Here is a 20,076-nt window from a genome sequence, read left to right as displayed (position 1 = left end):
TGTAGCCACAAAATCTGTAGCCGACGCGCAACACTAAATCTGTAGCCACAAAATCTGTAGCCGACGCGCCACACTAAATCTGTAGCCACAAAATCTGTAGCCGACGCACCACACTAAATCTGTAGCCACAAAATCTGTAGCTGACGCGCAACACTAAATCTGTAGCCACAAAATCTGTAGCCGACGCGCCACACTAAATCTGTAGCCACAAAATCTGTAGCCGACGCGCCACACTAAATCTGTAGCCACAAAATCTGTAGCCGACGCGCAACACTAAATCTGTAGCCACAAAATCTGTAGCCGACGCGCAACACTAAATCTGTAGCCACAAAATCTGTAGCCGACGCGCAACACTAAATCTGTAGCCACAAAATCTGTAGCCGACGCGCCACACTAAATCTGTAGCCACAAAATCTGTAGCCGACGCGCAACACTAAATCTGTAGCCACAAAATCTGTAGCCGACGCGCAACACTAAATCTGTAGCCGACGCGCAACACTAAATCTGTAGCCGACGCGCAACACTAAATCTGTAGCCGACGCGCAACACTAAATCTGTAGCCGACGCGCAACACTAAATCTCTAGCCGACGCGCCACACTAAATCTGTAGCCACAAAATCTGTAGCCGACGCACAACACAAAATCTGTAGCCACAAAATCTGTAGCCGACGCACAACACAAAATCTGTAGCCACAAAATCTGTAGCCGACACGCAACACAAAATCTGTAGCCACAAAATCTGTAGCCACTAAATCTGTAGCCACTAAATCTGTAGCCGACGCGCCACACTAAATCTGTAGCCGACGCGCCACACTAAATCTGTAGCCACAAAATCTGTAGCCGACGCGCAACACAAAATCTCTAGCCGACGCGCCACACTAAATCTGTAGCCGACGCGCCACACTAAATCTGTAGCCACAAAATCTGTAGCCGACACGCAACACAAAATCTGTAGCCACTAAATCTGTAGCCACTAAATCTGTAGCCGACGCGCCACACTAAATCTGTAGCCGACGCGCCACACTAAATCTGTAGCCACAAAATCTGTAGCCGACGCACAACACAAAATCTGTAGCCACAAAATCTGTAGCCGACACGCAACACAAAATCTGTAGCCACAAAATCTGTAGCCACTAAATCTGTAGCCACTAAATCTGTAGCCGACGCGCCACACTAAATCTGTAGCCGACGCGCCACACTAAATCTGTAGCCACAAAATCTGTAGCCGACGCGCAACACTAAATCTCTAGCCGACGCGCAACACTAAATCTGTAGCCGACGCGCAACACTAAATCTCTAGCCGACGCGCAACACTAAATCTCTAGCCGACGCGCCACACTAAATCTGTAGCCGACGCGCAACACTAAATCTGTAGCCGACGCGCAACACTAAATCTGTAGCCGACGCGCAACACTAAATCTCTAGCCGACGCGCCACACTAAATCTGTAGCCACTAAATCTGTAGCCGACGCACCACACTAAATCTGTAGCCGACGCGCCACACTAAATCTGTAGCCACAAAATCTGTAGCCGACGCACCACACTAAATCTGTAGCCACAAAATCTGTAGCAGACGCGCCACACTAAATCTGTAGCCGACGCGCCACACTAAATCTGTAGCCACTAAATCTGTAGCCGACGCGCCACACTAAATCTGTAGCCACTAAATCTGTAGCCGACGCGCCACACTAAATCTGTAGCCACTAAATCTGTAGCCGACGCACAACACAAAATCTGTAGCCGACGCGCCACACTAAATCTGTAGCCGACGCGCCACACTAAATCTGTAGCCACTAAATCTGTAGCCGACGCACAACACAAAATCTGTAGCCGACGCGCCACACTAAATCTGTAGCCGACGCGCCACACTAAATCTGTAGCCACTAAATCTGTAGCCGACGCGCAACACTAAATCTGTAGCCACTAAATCTGTAGCCGACGCGCAACACTAAATCTGTAGCCACTAAATCTGTAGCCGACGCGCAACACTAAATCTGTAGCCACAAAATCTGTAGCCGACGCGCAACACTAAATCTGTAGCCACAAAATCTGTAGCCGACGCGCCACACTAAATCTGTAGCCACAAAATCTGTAGCCGACGCACCACACTAAATCTGTAGCCACAAAATCTGTAGCTGACGCGCAACACTAAATCTGTAGCCACAAAATCTGTAGCCGACGCGCCACACTAAATCTGTAGCCACAAAATCTGTAGCCGACGCACCACACTAAATCTGTAGCCACAAAATCTGTAGCCGACGCGCAACACTAAATCTGTAGCCACAAAATCTGTAGCCGACGCGCAACACTAAATCTGTAGCCACAAAATCTGTAGCCGACGCGCCACACTAAATCTGTAGCCACAAAATCTGTAGCCGACGCGCAACACTAAATCTGTAGCCACAAAATCTGTAGCCGACGCGCAACACTAAATCTGTAGCCGACGCGCAACACTAAATCTGTAGCCGACGCGCAACACTAAATCTGTAGCCGACGCGCAACACTAAATCTGTAGCCGACGCGCAACACTAAATCTCTAGCCGACGCGCCACACTAAATCTGTAGCCACAAAATCTGTAGCCGACGCACAACACAAAATCTGTAGCCACAAAATCTGTAGCCGACGCACAACACAAAATCTGTAGCCACAAAATCTGTAGCCGACACGCAACACAAAATCTGTAGCCACAAAATCTGTAGCCACTAAATCTGTAGCCACTAAATCTGTAGCCGACGCGCCACACTAAATCTGTAGCCGACGCGCCACACTAAATCTGTAGCCACAAAATCTGTAGCCGACGCGCAACACTAAATCTGTAGCCACAAAATCTGTAGCCGACACGCAACACAAAATCTGTAGCCACAAAATCTGTAGCCACTAAATCTGTAGCCACTAAATCTGTAGCCGACGCGCCACACTAAATCTGTAGCCACAAAATCTGTAGCCGACGCACAACACAAAATCTGTAGCCACAAAATCTGTAGCCGACACGCAACACAAAATCTGTAGCCACAAAATCTGTAGCCACTAAATCTGTAGCCACTAAATCTGTAGCCGACGCGCCACACTAAATCTGTAGCCGACGCGCCACACTAAATCTGTAGCCACAAAATCTGTAGCCGACGCGCAACACTAAATCTGTAGCCACAAAATCTGTAGCCGACGCGCAACACTAAATCTGTAGCCGACGCGCAACACTAAATCTGTAGCCGACGCGCAACACTAAATCTGTAGCCGACGCGCAACACTAAATCTGTAGCCGACGCGCAACACTAAATCTCTAGCCGACGCGCCACACTAAATCTGTAGCCACAAAATCTGTAGCCGACGCACAACACAAAATCTGTAGCCACAAAATCTGTAGCCGACGCACAACACAAAATCTGTAGCCACAAAATCTGTAGCCGACACGCAACACAAAATCTGTAGCCACAAAATCTGTAGCCACTAAATCTGTAGCCACTAAATCTGTAGCCGACGCGCCACACTAAATCTGTAGCCGACGCGCCACACTAAATCTGTAGCCACAAAATCTGTAGCCGACGCGCAACACTAAATCTGTAGCCACAAAATCTGTAGCCGACACGCAACACAAAATCTGTAGCCACAAAATCTGTAGCCACTAAATCTGTAGCCACTAAATCTGTAGCCGACGCGCCACACTAAATCTGTAGCCGACGCGCCACACTAAATCTGTAGCCACAAAATCTGTAGCCGACGCGCAACACTAAATCTCTAGCCGACGCGCAACACTAAATCTGTAGCCGACGCGCAACACTAAATCTCTAGCCGACGCGCAACACTAAATCTCTAGCCGACGCGCCACACTAAATCTGTAGCCGACGCGCAACACTAAATCTGTAGCCGACGCGCAACACTAAATCTGTAGCCGACGCGCAACACTAAATCTCTAGCCGACGCGCCACACTAAATCTGTAGCCACAAAATCTGTAGCCGACGCACAACACAAAATCTGTAGCCACAAAATCTGTAGCCGACGCACAACACAAAATCTGTAGCCACAAAATCTGTAGCCGACGCACAACACTAAATCTGTAGCCACAAAATCTGTAGCCGACGCACAACACAAAATCTGTAGCCACAAAATCTGTAGCCGACACGCAACACAAAATCTGTAGCCACAAAATCTGTAGCCACTAAATCTGTAGCCACTAAATCTGTAGCCGACGCGCCACACTAAATCTGTAGCCGACGCGCCACACTAAATCTGTAGCCACAAAATCTGTAGCCGACGCGCAACACTAAATCTCTAGCCGACGCGCAACACTAAATCTCTAGCCGACGCGCAACACTAAATCTCTAGCCGACGCGCCACACTAAATCTGTAGCCGACGCGCAACACTAAATCTCTAGCCGACGCGCAACACTAAATCTCTAGCCGACGCGCCACACTAAATCTGTAGCCGACGCGCAACACTAAATCTGTAGCCGACGCGCAACACTAAATCTGTAGCCGACGCGCAACACTAAATCTGTAGCCGACGCGCAACACTAAATCTCTAGCCGACGCGCCACACTAAATCTGTAGCCACAAAATCTGTAGCCGACGCACAACACAAAATCTGTAGCCACAAAATCTGTAGCCGACGCACAACACAAAATCTGTAGCCACAAAATCTGTAGCCGACACGCAACACAAAATCTGTAGCCACAAAATCTGTAGCCACTAAATCTGTAGCCACTAAATCTGTAGCCGACGCGCCACACTAAATCTGTAGCCACAAAATCTGTAGCCGACGCACAACACAAAATCTGTAGCCACAAAATCTGTAGCCGACACGCAACACAAAATCTGTAGCCACAAAATCTGTAGCCACTAAATCTGTAGCCACTAAATCTGTAGCCGACGCGCCACACTAAATCTGTAGCCACAAAATCTGTAGCCGACACGCAACACTAAATCTGTAGCCGACGCACAACACTAAATCTGTAGCCGACACGCAACACAAAATCTGTAGCCACAAAATCTGTAGCCACTAAATCTGTAGCCACTAAATCTGTAGCCGACGCGCCACACTAAATCTGTAGCCACAAAATCTGTAGCCGACACGCAACACTAAATCTGTAGCCGACGCGCAACACTAAATCTGTAGCCACAAAATCTGTAGCCGACACGCAACACTAAATCTGTAGCCGACGCGCAACACTAAATCTGTAGCCGACGTGCAACACTAAATCTGTAGCCGACGCGCAACACTAAATCTCTAGCCGACGCGCAACACTAAATCTCTAGCCGACGCGCCACACTAAATCTGTAGCCACAAAATCTGTAGCCGACGCACAACACAAAATCTGTAGCCACAAAATCTGTAGCCACAAAATCTGTAGCCGACGCACAACACAAAATCTGTAGCAACAAAATCTGTAGCCGACGCACAACACAAAATCTGTAGCCGACACGCAACACAAAATCTGTAGCCACAAAATCTGTAGCCACTAAATCTGTAGCCACAAAATCTGTAGCCGACGCGCAACACTAAATCTCTAGCCGACGCGCAACACTAAATCTGTAGCCGACGCGCAACACTAAATCTCTAGCCGACGCACAACACAAAATCTGTAGCCACAAAATCTGTAGCCACAAAATCTGTAGCCGACGCACAACACAAAATCTGTAGCCACAAAATCTGTAGCCGACGCACAACACAAAATCTGTAGCCACTAAATCTGTAGCCACAAAATCTGTAGCCGACACGCAACACAAAATCTGTAGCCACAAAATCTGTAGCTGACACGCAACACAAAATCTCTAGCCGACGCGCAACACTAAATCTCTAGCCGACGCGCAACACTAAATCTCTAGCCGACGCGCAACACTAAATCTCTAGCCGACGCGCCACACTAAATCTGTAGCCACAAAATCTGTAGCCGACGTGCAACACTAAATCTCTAGCCGACGCGCAACACTAAATCTCTAGCCGACGCGCAACACTAAATCTCTAGCCGACGCGCCACACTAAATCTGTAGCCGACGCGCAACACTAAATCTCTAGCCGACGCGCAACACTAAATCTCTAGCCGACGCGCCACACTAAATCTGTAGCCGACGCGCAACACTAAATCTCTAGCCGACGCGCAACACTAAATCTCTAGCCGACGCGCCACACTAAATCTGTAGCCACAAAATCTGTAGCCGACGCACAACACAAAATCTGTAGCCACAAAATCTGTAGCCACAAAATCTGTAGCCGACGCACAACACAAAATCTGTAGCCACAAAATCTGTAGCCGACGCACAACACAAAATCTGTAGCCGACACGCAACACAAAATCTGTAGCCACAAAATCTGTAGCCACTAAATCTGTAGCCACTAAATCTGTAGCCGACGCGCCACACTAAATCTGTAGCCACAAAATCTGTAGCCGACGCGCAACACTAAATCTCTAGCCGACGCGCAACACTAAATCTCTAGCCGACGCGCAACACAAAATCTGTAGCCACAAAATCTGTAGCCACAAAATCTCTAGCCGACGCACAACACAAAATCTGTAGCCACAAAATCTGTAGCCGACGCACAACACTAAATCTGTAGCCACTAAATCTGTAGCCACTAAATCTGTAGCCACAAAATCTGTAGCCGACACGCAACACAAAATCTGTAGCCACAAAATCTGTAGCCGACGCACAACACAAAATCTGTAGCCACTAAATCTGTAGCCACAAAATCTGTAGCTGACACGCAACACAAAATCTGTAGCCGACACGCAACACAAAATCTGTAGCCGACACGCCACACTAAATCTGTAGCTGCTAAATTTCCTGTTAATGTATACGTTTGTGACCTATTACTATTTTTAATTGCATAAAAGTATTTTTGGTCACACTATATATTATGTGTCCTTTACTATGTACTTGCATCCAATAATAAGTTATTGTGTTCATATTGTATTGCAAAACACTTTTGCTGCTATTAAGGAATACACGGGTAAGGCTGGGAAAAGGTTTGTTTATGGGGAGGTTTAAGGTGTAAGAAGCTCAAAAGTGTGAATATAGATCTAATTACAGAGATTAATTACAGCTGTAATTACATGCAGGTATTTTAAAATATATAAGTACATTGTTAAAAACTTGTACACAATGAGTGCATTGTATCAAATGATTAATTTAAATGTTTGTACAAAGTAGTTAAAGACACCTAATATAAAGTGGGGCCGTAGTTTTTGATGCTCATTTACAGTTATGAATGAAGTTTCCATGATTAATACATTTATGAAATATCATATTTTTATTGAATATTTTAACCCTACCTACAAATTATGGGAAAATAAATTATCTTAGAATTTTATATGAATTCAATGTCCATATTCCAATATACTAAAACTTCCAAATCATACCAAAATAGTTTGTTATAAATAGTTATAAAACTGTGCTGGCGTGGCTCTTCTCCTGCTGTGCAAAATAAAAGCTTAAAACTCGTTCACTCATAAGAATCATAACATTTTGTTTTCGTCTTTGAGCTGAGATTAATTGTAAATATATTGGATGACCTGTTGATTAAATCCTACATGTGAAAGCAGCGGGATTGAGCATTCAGTTCATTGTAACAGAGCATGAGTATCCGCTTGCCTTTGCTGCTCTACGAGAGTTCTGGGACACTCTTTTCCTGCTCTCGTCTTCTCAAACCAGTCTCAAATCTTCTCTCTGATATGAGAGAGTGTGTGAGATAGTGAGTGTGTGTGTGAGAGAGTGTGTGTGTGAGTGAGTGTGTGTGAGATAGTAAGTGTGTGAGAGTGAGTGAGAGAGCGAGTGTGTGTGTTTGAGTGTGAGAGAGTGTGTGAGAGTGTGTGTGTGAGTGAGTGTGTGTGAGAGTAAGTGTGTGAGAGAGTGAGTGAGAGAGCGAGTGTGTGTGTTTGAGTGTGAGAGAGTGTGTGAGAGTGAGTGTGTGAGAGTAAGTGTGTGAGTGAGAGAGTGAATGTGTGTGTATGAGTGAGTGAGTGACTGAGTGAGAGTGAGTGAGAGTGTATGTATGTTTGTTTGAGTGAGTGAGTGAGTGAGTGAGTGAGTGAGTGAGTGAGTGAGTGAGTGAGTGACTGAGTGAGTGAGTGAGTGAGTGAGTGAGTGAGTGAGTAAAAGTGTGTGAGAGTGAGTGTGTGTGAGAGAGTGAGTGAGTAAAAGTGTGTGTGAGTGAGTGTGTGAGTGTGAGTGAGAGAGTGTGAGCGAGTGAGTGAGAGAGTGATTGAGAGTGTGTGAGTGAGTGAGTGAGAGTGTGAGCGAGTGAGTGAGTGAGTGATTGAGAGTGTGAGTGAGTGAGTGTGAGAGTGAGTGTGTGTGCGTGTGTGAGAGTGTGTGTGAGAGTGAGTGTGGCCTGGTAAACCCTACATTATGGGGACATAAGGATGGCAATATCCGAAATCCTTGTTCGTGTGGGGACATTTTTTGGTCCCCATGAGGAAAACGGCTTATAAATCAAAAAAGTGAAGTTTTTTTGAAAATGTGAAAATGCAGAAAGTTTTCTGTGATGGGCAGGTTTAGGGATAGGGTTAGTGTGTGTGTGTGTGTATGTGTGTGATGGGTAGGTTTAGGGATAGGGTTAGTGTAAGGGAATAGAATATACAGTTTGTACAGTATAAAAATCATTATGTCTATGGAAAGTCCCCATGAAACATGAAAACACTACGTGTGTGTGTGTGAGTGAGTGAGTGAGCCCGAGTGAGAGAGTGAGTGTGTGAGAGTGAGTGAGAGTGAGTGAGTGAGTGTGTGAGAGTGAGTGAGAGAGTGAGACCGAGTGAGAGAGTGAGTGTATGAGAGTGAGTGTGAGGACTGACCCCGGACGGAGCGCCGCTCATTCATGCATTGACACACACACACAAACTCTAACACTCGTGTGGGACGAGGCTACAATTTGAATGATCAGCGCATCAGGAAAAATTGTGACAAATGTCAAATCGCTGCAGCAAGTGCAAGAGAAAACCTTCAGATCGAATTCAGACACTTGTTTACGAACACACGTTACAGCTGTGTGTGAAAGCAGGAGGTCACTGAGCGAGTCTGAACATTACTGATCCGACATCAAAGATTAACTGTAGAAACCTCAACGTGAGATATAACCCAGGCATTTAATTCACACACACACACACACACACACAGAGCTTGTATTGACAATAAAACAGCAGAAGGCAGATTCCTCCTAATGTTTTTACTGACACGGTGATTGATTGACAGGTCTGTGTTGGAAGGTCGAGTAAAATCCCAGAGGTTTAAATGCGACTGTGCAACTTGCACACATTCTCTCTCTCTGTGTCTCTCACACTCACACACACTCTCTCTCTCTCTGTCTCTCATACTCACACATTCTCTCTCTCTGTCTCTCACACTCACACACACTCTCTCTCTCTCTGTGTCTCTCATACTCACACATTCTCTCTCTGTGTCTCTCACACATTCCCTCTCTCTGTGTCTCTCACACTCACACGCTCTCTCTCTCTGTGTCACTCACACGCTCTCTCTCTCTGTGTCTCTCACACTCACACGCTCTCTCTCTCTCTGTGTCTCTCACACTCACACGCTCTCTCTCTCTGTGTCTCTCACACTCACACGTTCTCTCTCTCTGTGTCTCTCACACACACACTCTCTCTCTGTCTCACACATTCTCTCTCTGTCTCTCACACTCACACACTCTCTCTCACACACTCTCTCTCTCTCACACACACTCGCGCCACTCGCGCGCACACTCTCTCGCACACACTCTCGCACACTCACTCTCGCACACTCACTCTCGCACACTCACTCTCGCACACTCACTCTCGCACACTCACTCTCGCACACTCACTCTCGCACACTCACTCTCACACACACACAGTAGAAGAAAAGAAAGGCACAGGCGAGCTGTCAGGGTGTCGTTCGTGAAGTGAGAAAATGGCATATACAAAAATAACCTCTAGAATACAATTTACAAAAAGCATTAATACAATCTCCAGCCCGCGGCGTCTGAAGTGGCCGATACACACCTGCCGAACAAATGGGAAGAACGGCGGGATGAAAGAAAACACAACCCTGAAAACGCTTGTTCTAACAGGAGGGCAAATAACTTACAGTTTGAGGTTCACGTAACAGGTTCATGCACAGATGTCTTACATTGCATTAATATATTCAGTGATAGTAGATTTGCATCATTATTATTTACTGCTCGCCTGGACACGCCGGAGACAGCGTTCAGCGTCCGTGAGTTCACAGTCAGAGACTAAAACTAGCAGGAGATGCACGAGTGACAGTGGCGGTCCGGGACAGGAGGAGTAAGGCATGTTTCTGGTCCCGGCGAGAGCTTTAGCACAACACAGTCAATCCATGGCAGCGGCAGCACTACAGCAGTGCATCATGGGAGATTATCTTGGGAGCTTTCTGATTGTTTAAGTCAGAGATGAGGGCGCAGAGTCTTCGACGTCCATCACTGATAGAGAGTGTGTGTGAGGAGAGTCTTCGACGTCCATCACTGATGGAGAGTGTGTGTGAGGAGAGTCACGTCCACTCCGATGGAGGATCCCGAGGGCCTTTGGGATGAGAGCAACGGCTGCCGAATCCTGGCGGACACACACACACACACACGGATGAGAGAACCGGCAATACACACACACGAGGAGCTTTCATGTGCTCCGTCACTCACCGATCTCAGTCTCGGTCCTCTTCTCCTTCGGGACGGTCGGGAGCGAATCTGGAGTCTTCCCGTTCTTCTGCTCGGCATCTAGAGAAAGAAAAACAGAGATGCATCACGAACACACAAGCCAATCAAACGCCTCCGTCATGATGGGAGAAACGTGTCTCTCTGGCCTGTGTTGATAGTAGATTTGCATCATTATTATTTACTGCTCGCCTGGACACGCCGGAGACAGCGTTCAGCGTCCGTGAGTTCACAGTCAGAGACTAAAACTAGCAGGAGATGCACGAGTGACAGTGGCGGTCCGGGACAGGAGGAGTAAGGCATGTTTCTGGTCCCGGAGCAGTGAGGAGCAGTGAGGAGCAGTGAGGAGCTGTGAGGAGCTGTGAGGAGCAGTGAGGAGCTGTGAGGAGCTGTGAGGAGCTGTGAGGAGCTGTGAGGAGCAGTGAGGAGCTGTGAGGAGCAGTGAGGAGCAGTGAGGAGCTGTGAGGAGCTGTGAGGAGCAGTGAGGAGCTGTGAGGAGCTGTGAGGAGCTGTGAGGAGCAGTGAGGAGCTGTGAGGAGCAGTGAGGAGCAGTGAGGAGCTGTGAGGAGCTGTGAGGAGCAGTGAGGAGCAGTGAGGAGCTGTGAGGAGCAGTGAGGAGCAGTGAGGAGCTGTGAGGAGCAGTGAGGAGCAGTGAGGAGCTGTGAGGAGCTGTGAGGAGCAGTGAGGAGCAGTGAGGAGCTGTGAGGAGCAGTGAGGAGCAGTGAGGAGCAGTGAGGAGCTGTGAGGAGCAGTGAGGAGCTGTGAGGAGCTGTGAGGAGCTGTGAGGAGCAGTGAGGAGCTGTGAGGAGCTGTGAGGAGCAGTGAGGAGCAGTGAGGAGCTGTGAGGAGCAGTGAGGAGCAGTGAGGAGCTGTGAGGAGCTGTGAGGAGCAGTGAGGAGCTGTGAGGAGCAGTGAGGAGCAGTGAGGAGCAGTGAGGAGCTGTGAGGAGCAGTGAGGAGCTGTGAGGAGCTGTGAGGAGCTGTGAGGAGCAGTGAGGAGCTGTGAGGAGCAGTGAGGAGCTGGGTGTCGAGTTCCATGAGAAATGAGAAAACAGAAACAGGCCTATAGAAGCTTGAAATGTCTTTAGCATCTTAAAAGCTTCTTGTAGAAGCTTTTAAATAAACCAATTGGAATCGAAAGCAAATACTCTGATTATGTAATCCAGATGAAAGGTGCATTTCTCTCTATAGTTCACTATACTATAGATGACGAGTCAGCAAACCTCAACATCCTCTCTGCAGCAACACTGACTTAGAAAACACTAGATTATTAATAAACAATTAACATGTCGTCTTGCTTTTTCCTCTACACATTCATAGCAAAAATAAAAGTCTACAGGAAGTTATTTCTGTACAGTTAGGGTTACTTCCTGTTTCTCTACCTCCATACACATGTTCTGAGTGAGAATCATTGGCCAAACCTGGCCAATATCAAACAATATCATGTGCAATACTGTGCATGTGTAGTGTGACGCACCGCTGTGTGGAGGAGCAGCAGGAGTGTGTGTGTCTCCGGATCCCTGTGAAGGAGAAAGCAGACGGTTACAGGTGTGTTTCAGTGCCTGTACTAAAATAAGGGCCAGTCATTAATATGTTTACAGTCATTAATATATTCATACAGTTCTTTGTATATGTGTAATAGTTAATTCCCTGTTGTTATGTAGTCAGGCAGTAAGTCACTCGCCTATTGTTAGGACCCGACGGTGCTAAGGACCCTGATGCTGACACAGTTTAGTTTGAGGTACGAGCGCTATTATTACTATAAGCGCAAGACGGACCTAACGCGATGATAACGCCAGTTCATCCGCGATGCAATAAAGAGTAATCGCATGTGTGTGTGTCTCAGCTGTGTGTGTGTGTGTGTGTGTGTGTGTGTCTCAGCTGTGTGTGTGTGTGTGCGTGTGTGTGTGTGTCTCAGCTGTGTGTGTGTGTGAGTGTGTGTGTCTCACCTGCGGCTCGTCTGAAGCGGCTCCGGCCGGCGGCTCGTCTGAAGCGGCTGGAGGAACAGGTAAAGACACACACCGTTATAACATGAGCTCTGATGATGCGTTATTCCCCACTGACGACGTGTGAAGCTGCTGATGAACCTTTAATGACCATCAGTGATCAACTCACCGTAAACTCAACAAATCAACATCAGACACACACACGCTGCTGAGATTCACCCCAGAAACACACACACCTGAGATTCACCCAGAAACACACACACACACACACACACACTAAACCACTGGGAACGCTGGGAAACAAGCTTTCATTCTCCATAAAAGCTGCTGCTGTCTTTTATATTCTACAATGATCACGTCAGTCGCTGCTGGGGGGAACGGAGAGCTGAGATTCACTGTGTGTGAGTGTGTGAAAGAGTGTGTGAGAGAGTGTGTGTGAGTGAGTGTGTGTCATTACACTGATGTTCACCTAGAATCACCAGACGAGCCCCAAAAAGGGTCGTCTCTTTTCTGTATGCCAGGCTTCTATCATATTTGTCTCCTAAGCCTAGTACACTGGGTCAGGGGTAGAGAAATAGACTGGGACGCAAGCTGGGATAACATATGTAGATTTCTCATAGGGCATATCTTACCCCTAGAGTCAGACACTTAATTGGTCAAGCTCCACACCCATTTTGTGCTTTGTGCTCACAAAATACTTTGGGGACTTTTATGCATATAATGTGGGACTGCCCTAAGATTTATGATTTTTGGAATAAGGTGTTACAATCATTGTCTGATCTGATTGATATTCAGCTCCCTATGGACCCTGTTTTACACCTTCTCAATGATGACTCTAAACTTGAAGGCATGAATGAAAGGTCTAGAAAAATTTGGTTAGCTGGTCTAACAGCAGGCAAGAAGATCATTGTTCAAGTTTGGGTTCCACCCCACAACTTAGCCAATCAGCATTGGCTGAATACGTTTTTAGAGATTCTTTTTCTTGAACTTTCTTCTGCCAAGATCAACGGCGCTACACCTCGGACTATACAAACATGGAACAATGGAATTACCAGAGTTCAGGACATTTTACTGGAAGGACACTAAGTGGACAGTTCTATACACTGACCGTGCTACACTAAGGGGGGTGTAAGTATTGCTGTTGTATCTGAATTGTTACAATACCTCTTTTATATTGTTACCCTCTAATACAATAAAAATTGAGTACCAAAAAAAAGAAAAGAATCACCAGACGAAACTAACAGTTAATTAAGTGACAGAAGTAAGTCTCCAATGTCTGAACTCTGAGCAGCGTCACAGGATCCTCTTCACGACTGAAGCAGGAAGTGATGCGCTGCACGTGTGACTCAGAGCCTCTGCTGCCCTCGTGTGGCTGGAGAGAGACACGCACCTGTGGCCATTAGGAAGGACTCAGCGGTTCTCTCAGGAAGAGGAGGAGGAGAATCGTCACTGCCGTCACAGTCTGAGGCAGAAAGAGCACCGTTACCAACCACAGCACACACTCTCACACACAAACAGACCATCCCGAGCATTTACCCAGTGTAGCGCAGCACCAACCCCAGACACAAGCCCCCATCGACCAATGAGAGTCAAGAACACACTCCCATCATGCCTTCAGCCCCACACCCTATTGAGTGACTAACCCAGACAGGCAGCAGCTCAGAGGCAGAAGAGAACTGCATTTGATCAAGTGGCCTGAAGACACCAGGAGCATCTCTGTACACATACACAAGCATGCACACACACACACACACACACACACACACACACAAGCACGCACACACGTCCACTTCCTTAAGACCATCAAACTTGGTCTCATTCTGTCTGTGAATTCTGACACAAAGTGACACACACTACTGCCACTCATCACGTCTGTGCGACATCACTGGCCACTAGCCTGATCAAATGAGAGTCACATGACTGGAAGGAAGTGAGAACCAGGAAAGGAAGCAAACGGATGAATGTGTGAGGAGATGAGGGATCACACCTGAGGTGGTGTGTGTGAGGAGACGAGGGATCACACCTGAGGTGGTGTGTGTGGGGAGACGAGGGATCACACCTGAGGCGGTGTGTGTGAGGAGACGAGGGATCATACCTGACGAGGTGTGTGTGGGGAGACGAGGGATCATACCTGACGAGGTGTGTGTGAGGAGACGAGGGATCATACCTGACGCGTGTGTGTGAGGAGACGAGGGATCATACCTGACGAGGTGTGTGTGAGGAGACGAGAATCATACCTGACGCGGTGTGTGTGTGAGGAGACGAGGGATCATACCTGACGAGGTGTGTGTGAGGAGACAAGGGATCATACCTGACGCGTGTGTGTGAGGAGACGAGGGATCATACCTGACGCGTGTGTGTGAGGAGACGAGGGATCATACCTGACGCGGTGTGTGTGTGAGGAGACGAGGGATCATACCTGACGAGGTGTGTGTGAGGAGACAAGAATCATACCTGACGCGGTGTGTGTGAGGAGACGAGGGATCATACCTGACACGGTGTGTGTGAGGAGACGAGAATCATACCTGACGCGGTGTGTGTGAGGAGACGAGAATCATACCTGACGCGGTGTGTGTGTGAGGAGACGAGGGATCATGCCTGACGCGGTGTGTGTGTGTGAGGAGATGAGGGATCATGCCTGACGCGGTGTGTGTGTGAGGAGATGAGGGATCATACCTGACACGGTGTGTGTGAGGAGACGAGAATCATACCTGACGCGGTGTGTGTGGGGAGACGAGGGATCATACCTGACGTGGTGTGTGTGTGAGGAGACGAGAATCATACCTGACGTGGTGTGTGTGTGAGGAGACGAGGGATCATACCTGACGCGGTGTGTGTGAGGAGACGAGAATCATACCTGACGCGGTGTGTGTGAGGAGACTAGGGATCATACCTGATGCGTGTGTGTGTGAGGAGACGAGAATCATACCTGACGCGGTGTGTGTGAGGAGACGAGAATCATACCTGACGCGGTGTGTGTGAGGAGACGAGAATCATACCTGACGCGGTGTGTGTGGGGAGACGAGGGATCATACCTGACGTGGTGTGTGTGTGGGGAGACGAGAATCATACCTGACGTGGTGTGTGTGTGAGGAGACGAGGGATCATACCTGACGCGGTGTGTGTGAGGAGACGAGAATCATACCTGACGCGGTGTGTGTGAGGAGACTAGGGATCATACCTGATGCGTGTGTGTGTGAGGAGACGAGAATCATACCTGACGCGGTGTGTGTGTGAGGAGACGAGAATCATACCTGACGCGGTGTGTGTGAGGAGACGAGAATCATACCTGACGCGGTGTGTGTGAGGAGACGAGAATCATACCTGACACGGTGTGTGTGAGGAGACGAGGGATCATACCTGACGAGGTGTGTGTGAGGAGACGAGAATCATACCTGACGCGTTGTGTGTGAGGAGACGAGAATCATACCTGACGCGGTGTGTGTGAGGAGACGAGGGATCATGCCTGACGTGTGTGTGTGAGGAGACGAGAATCATACCTGACGCGGTGTGTGTGTGTGCAGACGAGGGATCATACCTGACGAGGTGTGTGTGAGGAGACGAGGGATCATACCTGACGAGGTGTGTGTGAGGAGACGAGGGATCATACCTGACGAGGTGTGTGTGAGGAGACGAGAATCATACCTGACGCGGTGTGTGTGAGGAGACGAGAATCATACCTGACACGGTGTGTGTGAGGAGACGAGGGATCATACCTGACGAGGTGTGTGTGAGGAGACGAGAATCATACCTGACGCGGTGTGTGTGAGGAGACGAGAATCATACCTGACGCGGTGTGTGTGAGGAGACGAGGGATCATGCCTGACGTGTGTGTGTGAGGAGACGAGAATCATACCTGACGCAGTGTGTGTGGGGAGACGAGGGATCATACCTGACGCGGTGTGTGTGAGGAGACGAGAATCATACCTGACGCGGTGTGTGTGAGGAGACGAGAATCATACCTGACGCGGTGTGTGTGTGTGCAGACGAGGGATCATACCTGACGAGGTGTGTGTGGGAAGATGAGGCATCATACCTGAGGTGGTGTGTGTGAGGAGACGAGGGATCATACCTGACGAGGTGTGTGTGGGAAGATGAGGCATCATACCTGAGGCGGTGTGTGTGTGTGAGGAGACTAGGGATCATACCTGAGGTGGTGTGTGTGAGGAGACAAGGGATCATACCTGAGGTGGTGTGTGTGGGAAGATGAGGCATCATACCTGAGGCGGTGTGTGTGTGAGGAGACTAGGGATCATACCTGAGGTGGTGTGTGTGAGGAGACGAGGGATCATACCTGACGCTGTGTGTGTGGGAAGATGAGGCATCATACCTGAGGTGGTGTGTGTGAGGAGACAAGGGATCATACCTGAGGTGGTGTGTGTGTGTGAGGAGACGAGGGATCATACCTGACAAGGTGTGTGTCGGGAGACGAAGGATCATACCTGAGGCGGTGTGTGTGAGGAGACTCTGGCCAGCGATGGACATCGTTGTGACCCTGCGTGGGACTCGATCACTCTGCTGCACCACTGGTAACGCTGAGATCCCGGAGAGAGTGTCGTCAGGGGAGTCGGAGTGCAGTGGGTTGGTGAAGCTCAGCGCAGCTCTGGCGGGAACAGCAGGACTGGGCGATCGCTCGGCTCTGGCGGGACTGGACCTCTCGCTCCTCAGAGGCAGGTGATTGGGACTGGACCGGGCTAGATCCCTCTCACCCCTCAGAGGCAGGTGATCGGGACTGGACCGGGCCGGACTCCTCTCGCCCCTCAGAGGCAGGTGATTGGGCCGTGGCAGGTCACTCTCCTCGCACTGGGAGCTGCTGCTGGTGTCGGAGCGCTTAAAGGCGTGCGACCGCTGAAGAACGCTGTTCCCCTCGAAGCTGATCGGGCCCTCCTGCAGCGGGACCTTCTTGATCTCGATGCTCAGCTTGCGCTCGGGATGCCGGTCCTCGGGGGGGGACGCTGGCCTGCTGCTGTAGTTCTCGTTGAGGTCAGGCTTCTGCTCCAGCACGTGTAGGATGGGTTTGGGATGGTAGCGGTCGTTGTCCTGCCGCGCGTGTGTGACCGTGGGGAAGGCGGAGGGCGGAGACGGCGTGAGGATGGGGGGCACCGGGTGCGGCTCCGGAGGCTGCAGAATCTCCTCCTTCACGTCACCCTCCGGATTACTGAGAGAGAGGAAAACATGAGCTTTATCTCTGATCACATGGGTTACATCAAACATGTTCTCAAAATATTTCAAATTAATCAAAAACAAAAACACGCATTGTTTGAAACAAGTATCTTCAGTTTCAGACGGTTTGAAGTTCATGGGTCGATTCATACCTGCGGATACGGGGCGGTTTGGGAGGCGGCGAATCCCATCGTTCCTCGTCTGAATTCTGACCGAGTTTTTCTGGGCTGCCCTCTTCCTGTGGTCGGAGAGAGAGTGTGAGTGTGTGTGTGAAAAGGAGTAAGTGGGGATTGCTTAGGTAGCTAGCTTGAAGCCAATGGAACTGTCGGTAAGAACAGGTCCAGTCTAGTCAACTCAGGTATGGTAGTCTTTAATACACATCCAAGCAGGTATTGTATGTGTCTGTATGTATGTGTGTGTGGTTTATGGTCATTTACGCACACGCAGGAAAAACAAAGAAAGGAGAAAAAACTCAGTCCTCTGTGGAAAAGCTGTGGGCACAGGTGCAGCTAATAAAGCCTGATAGGGTCCTAATTGGCTTGATCAGGTAGGTGGAGCCAGAGGTTAACAGGGAAATTAACAGGCTAAGAGGGGTATGGCACTTGCTTTGAGGATGCAGCTTAGGGACACAACAACTTCTCAACAGCCACCCCCAAATCTGTATGGCAAATTTTACAAATCAGGGGGGATCAGATAGGGCCGGGAGAGGGATGAGGGATGTCCTGTCTTTGACATCAGCAACCCTACAAAGGCCATCCTTGCTGGGATGAAGGGAGATAACTTTACCCACTGACCATTGTGATCTGGGAAGTTGAGGATCTAGAATCAGAACAACAGTGTTAGGTTGCAGGTTAGGATGGTCTGTGTGCCACTTCTGTCTGGACTGATGAGAGGGAAGGTAATTTCTGAGGAAATGGGTCCAAAAATGATCAGAAAGGATCTGACTGTGACGCCATTGACGGCGACTGTGCAGCTCAGAGTCTGGATGTGTTACCAGAGGACGGGAAGCATCATGCCACCCCATCAGAAGCAAGTTAGGGATCACAGGGTCAGGAGCAGGATCAGCAATGTCAAATGACACATAGCCTATGGAAGGAATCGTCTTTTTGGGAGAAACGCGGACCTCACCATGAGGAAGGACACATTCCCTTGCTGCTGATCATCTTCTGTGCGCATGTAGGCAACCCCACCATAGGACTTCTCTGATGCATCACAGAAGATGTGAAAATCTTGAGTGGCTAAGGAGGTGTCTACTGACTGAGGTGTGAGGCAGCGAGGCAAAGTAATGGTGGAGAGGTTAGGGAGTTAATTTTCTCATGAAAGCCAGGCTTCTAAGAGATCACAAAGGAGATTTGGGTCATCCCATTCTCATGCCTTTCCCCATAAGTGCTGGACGTACTGGCTAGCAAGAACTCTGTAAATATGGTGCATAGTAGGAGGTAGGTCACAGATGACCTGAGGATTATTACTGCCCCATTGTCTGATTTCGAAGCCACCAGAGGAGAGGGTAGTGTGCAGGCTGTAAAGGAGATCTCTGACTTCCAGTTATCCACGTAGAAGTTATTGTGCATGGAATGGTGAATGCACTCATCTGCCTGAGCATCTTTGATGATCCTCTGGAGGATGTAAATGGCACAGAGCAAGGGCTTGAGGTTGTGCCAAAGGGGATAACTTGCCATTCATACACAGTTGGAGGAGCATCACAGTCCAGGTCACACCAGAGGAATCGCAGGAGAGGTTTATCCTGGGGTAACAGGCGCACATGGAGAAACATTCATTTAATGTCTCCACTGATTGCAGTCTTGTGCTGCCTAAAACGGAGCAGAACTCCAAGGAGGGAAGGCCCGAGGATTGGTCCAGGATGTAACACTGAATTCAGGCACTGATTTCAGTAGGAGAAGGAACAATCAAACAATGCAATCTTTACCATTGTGATGCAAAATGTGGTGGGGTATGAACTAGGACTCAGGGGCATCTTCTATATCAGATGATGACAATTTCTTGACACACCTAGCATTAACTAGTTTCTGGATCTTTCTGGTATAGGTCTCTGCCTGTTGTGTGTTATGAAGTAGTCGCCCTTTCACAGCTGCGGAGACAGGACATAACTGCCTTCTGGGGGGCCAGGGGTCTACACGGAGGAGAGGTGCCGCATATCGTAGGACGCCATCAACATGTGTTGTGATGGTTTGTGTCTCAAGCTGGTGCATTGCCTCTTGATCCTGTTTGGAACAAACCACAGCTTTCATGCTTCTTCGAGGTAATGCATCCAGCTGCCAGAGTTTCTGTACATTATGGTGGATGTCTTCAGGTGGGCATTTAAAGGAGAT

The 20,076-nt window shown here is 48.7% G+C and overlaps 1 protein-coding gene across 2 annotated transcripts in view; it reads right to left on the bottom strand.

The window, feature by feature from the left end:
* Positions 1–9,060: 9,060 nt before the first annotated feature.
* ptpn12 (protein tyrosine phosphatase non-receptor type 12) overlaps positions 9,061–20,076 on the bottom strand; it is a 28,584-nt gene continuing 17,568 nt past the window's right edge. Inside the window, exons 12-18 of one of the 2 annotated variants that reach the window (XM_084111371.1) lie at positions 17,899–17,984; positions 17,026–17,741; positions 13,974–14,045; positions 12,587–12,633; positions 12,115–12,157; positions 10,624–10,701; positions 9,061–10,540 (exon numbers count right to left, since the gene is read on the bottom strand). In XM_084111371.1, the coding sequence (XP_083967497.1) occupies positions 10,479–10,540; positions 10,624–10,701; positions 12,115–12,157; positions 12,587–12,633; positions 13,974–14,045; positions 17,026–17,741; positions 17,899–17,984 (1,104 nt within the window). In that variant the 3' untranslated portion in view covers positions 9,061–10,478. The remainder of the gene's footprint in view (positions 10,541–10,623; positions 10,702–12,114; positions 12,158–12,586; positions 12,634–13,973; positions 14,046–17,025; positions 17,742–17,898; positions 17,985–20,076) is intronic. The other variant, XM_084111372.1, reaches the window with a different exon arrangement.

The sequence above is a fragment of the Abramis brama genome (assembly GCF_963993115.1).
Source record: "Abramis brama genome assembly, chromosome: 4".
NCBI lineage: Eukaryota > Metazoa > Chordata > Actinopteri > Cypriniformes > Leuciscidae > Abramis > Abramis brama.
The sequence above is the reverse complement of the archived record's forward strand: the minus strand, read 5'-3'. Positions and strand labels throughout refer to the sequence as shown.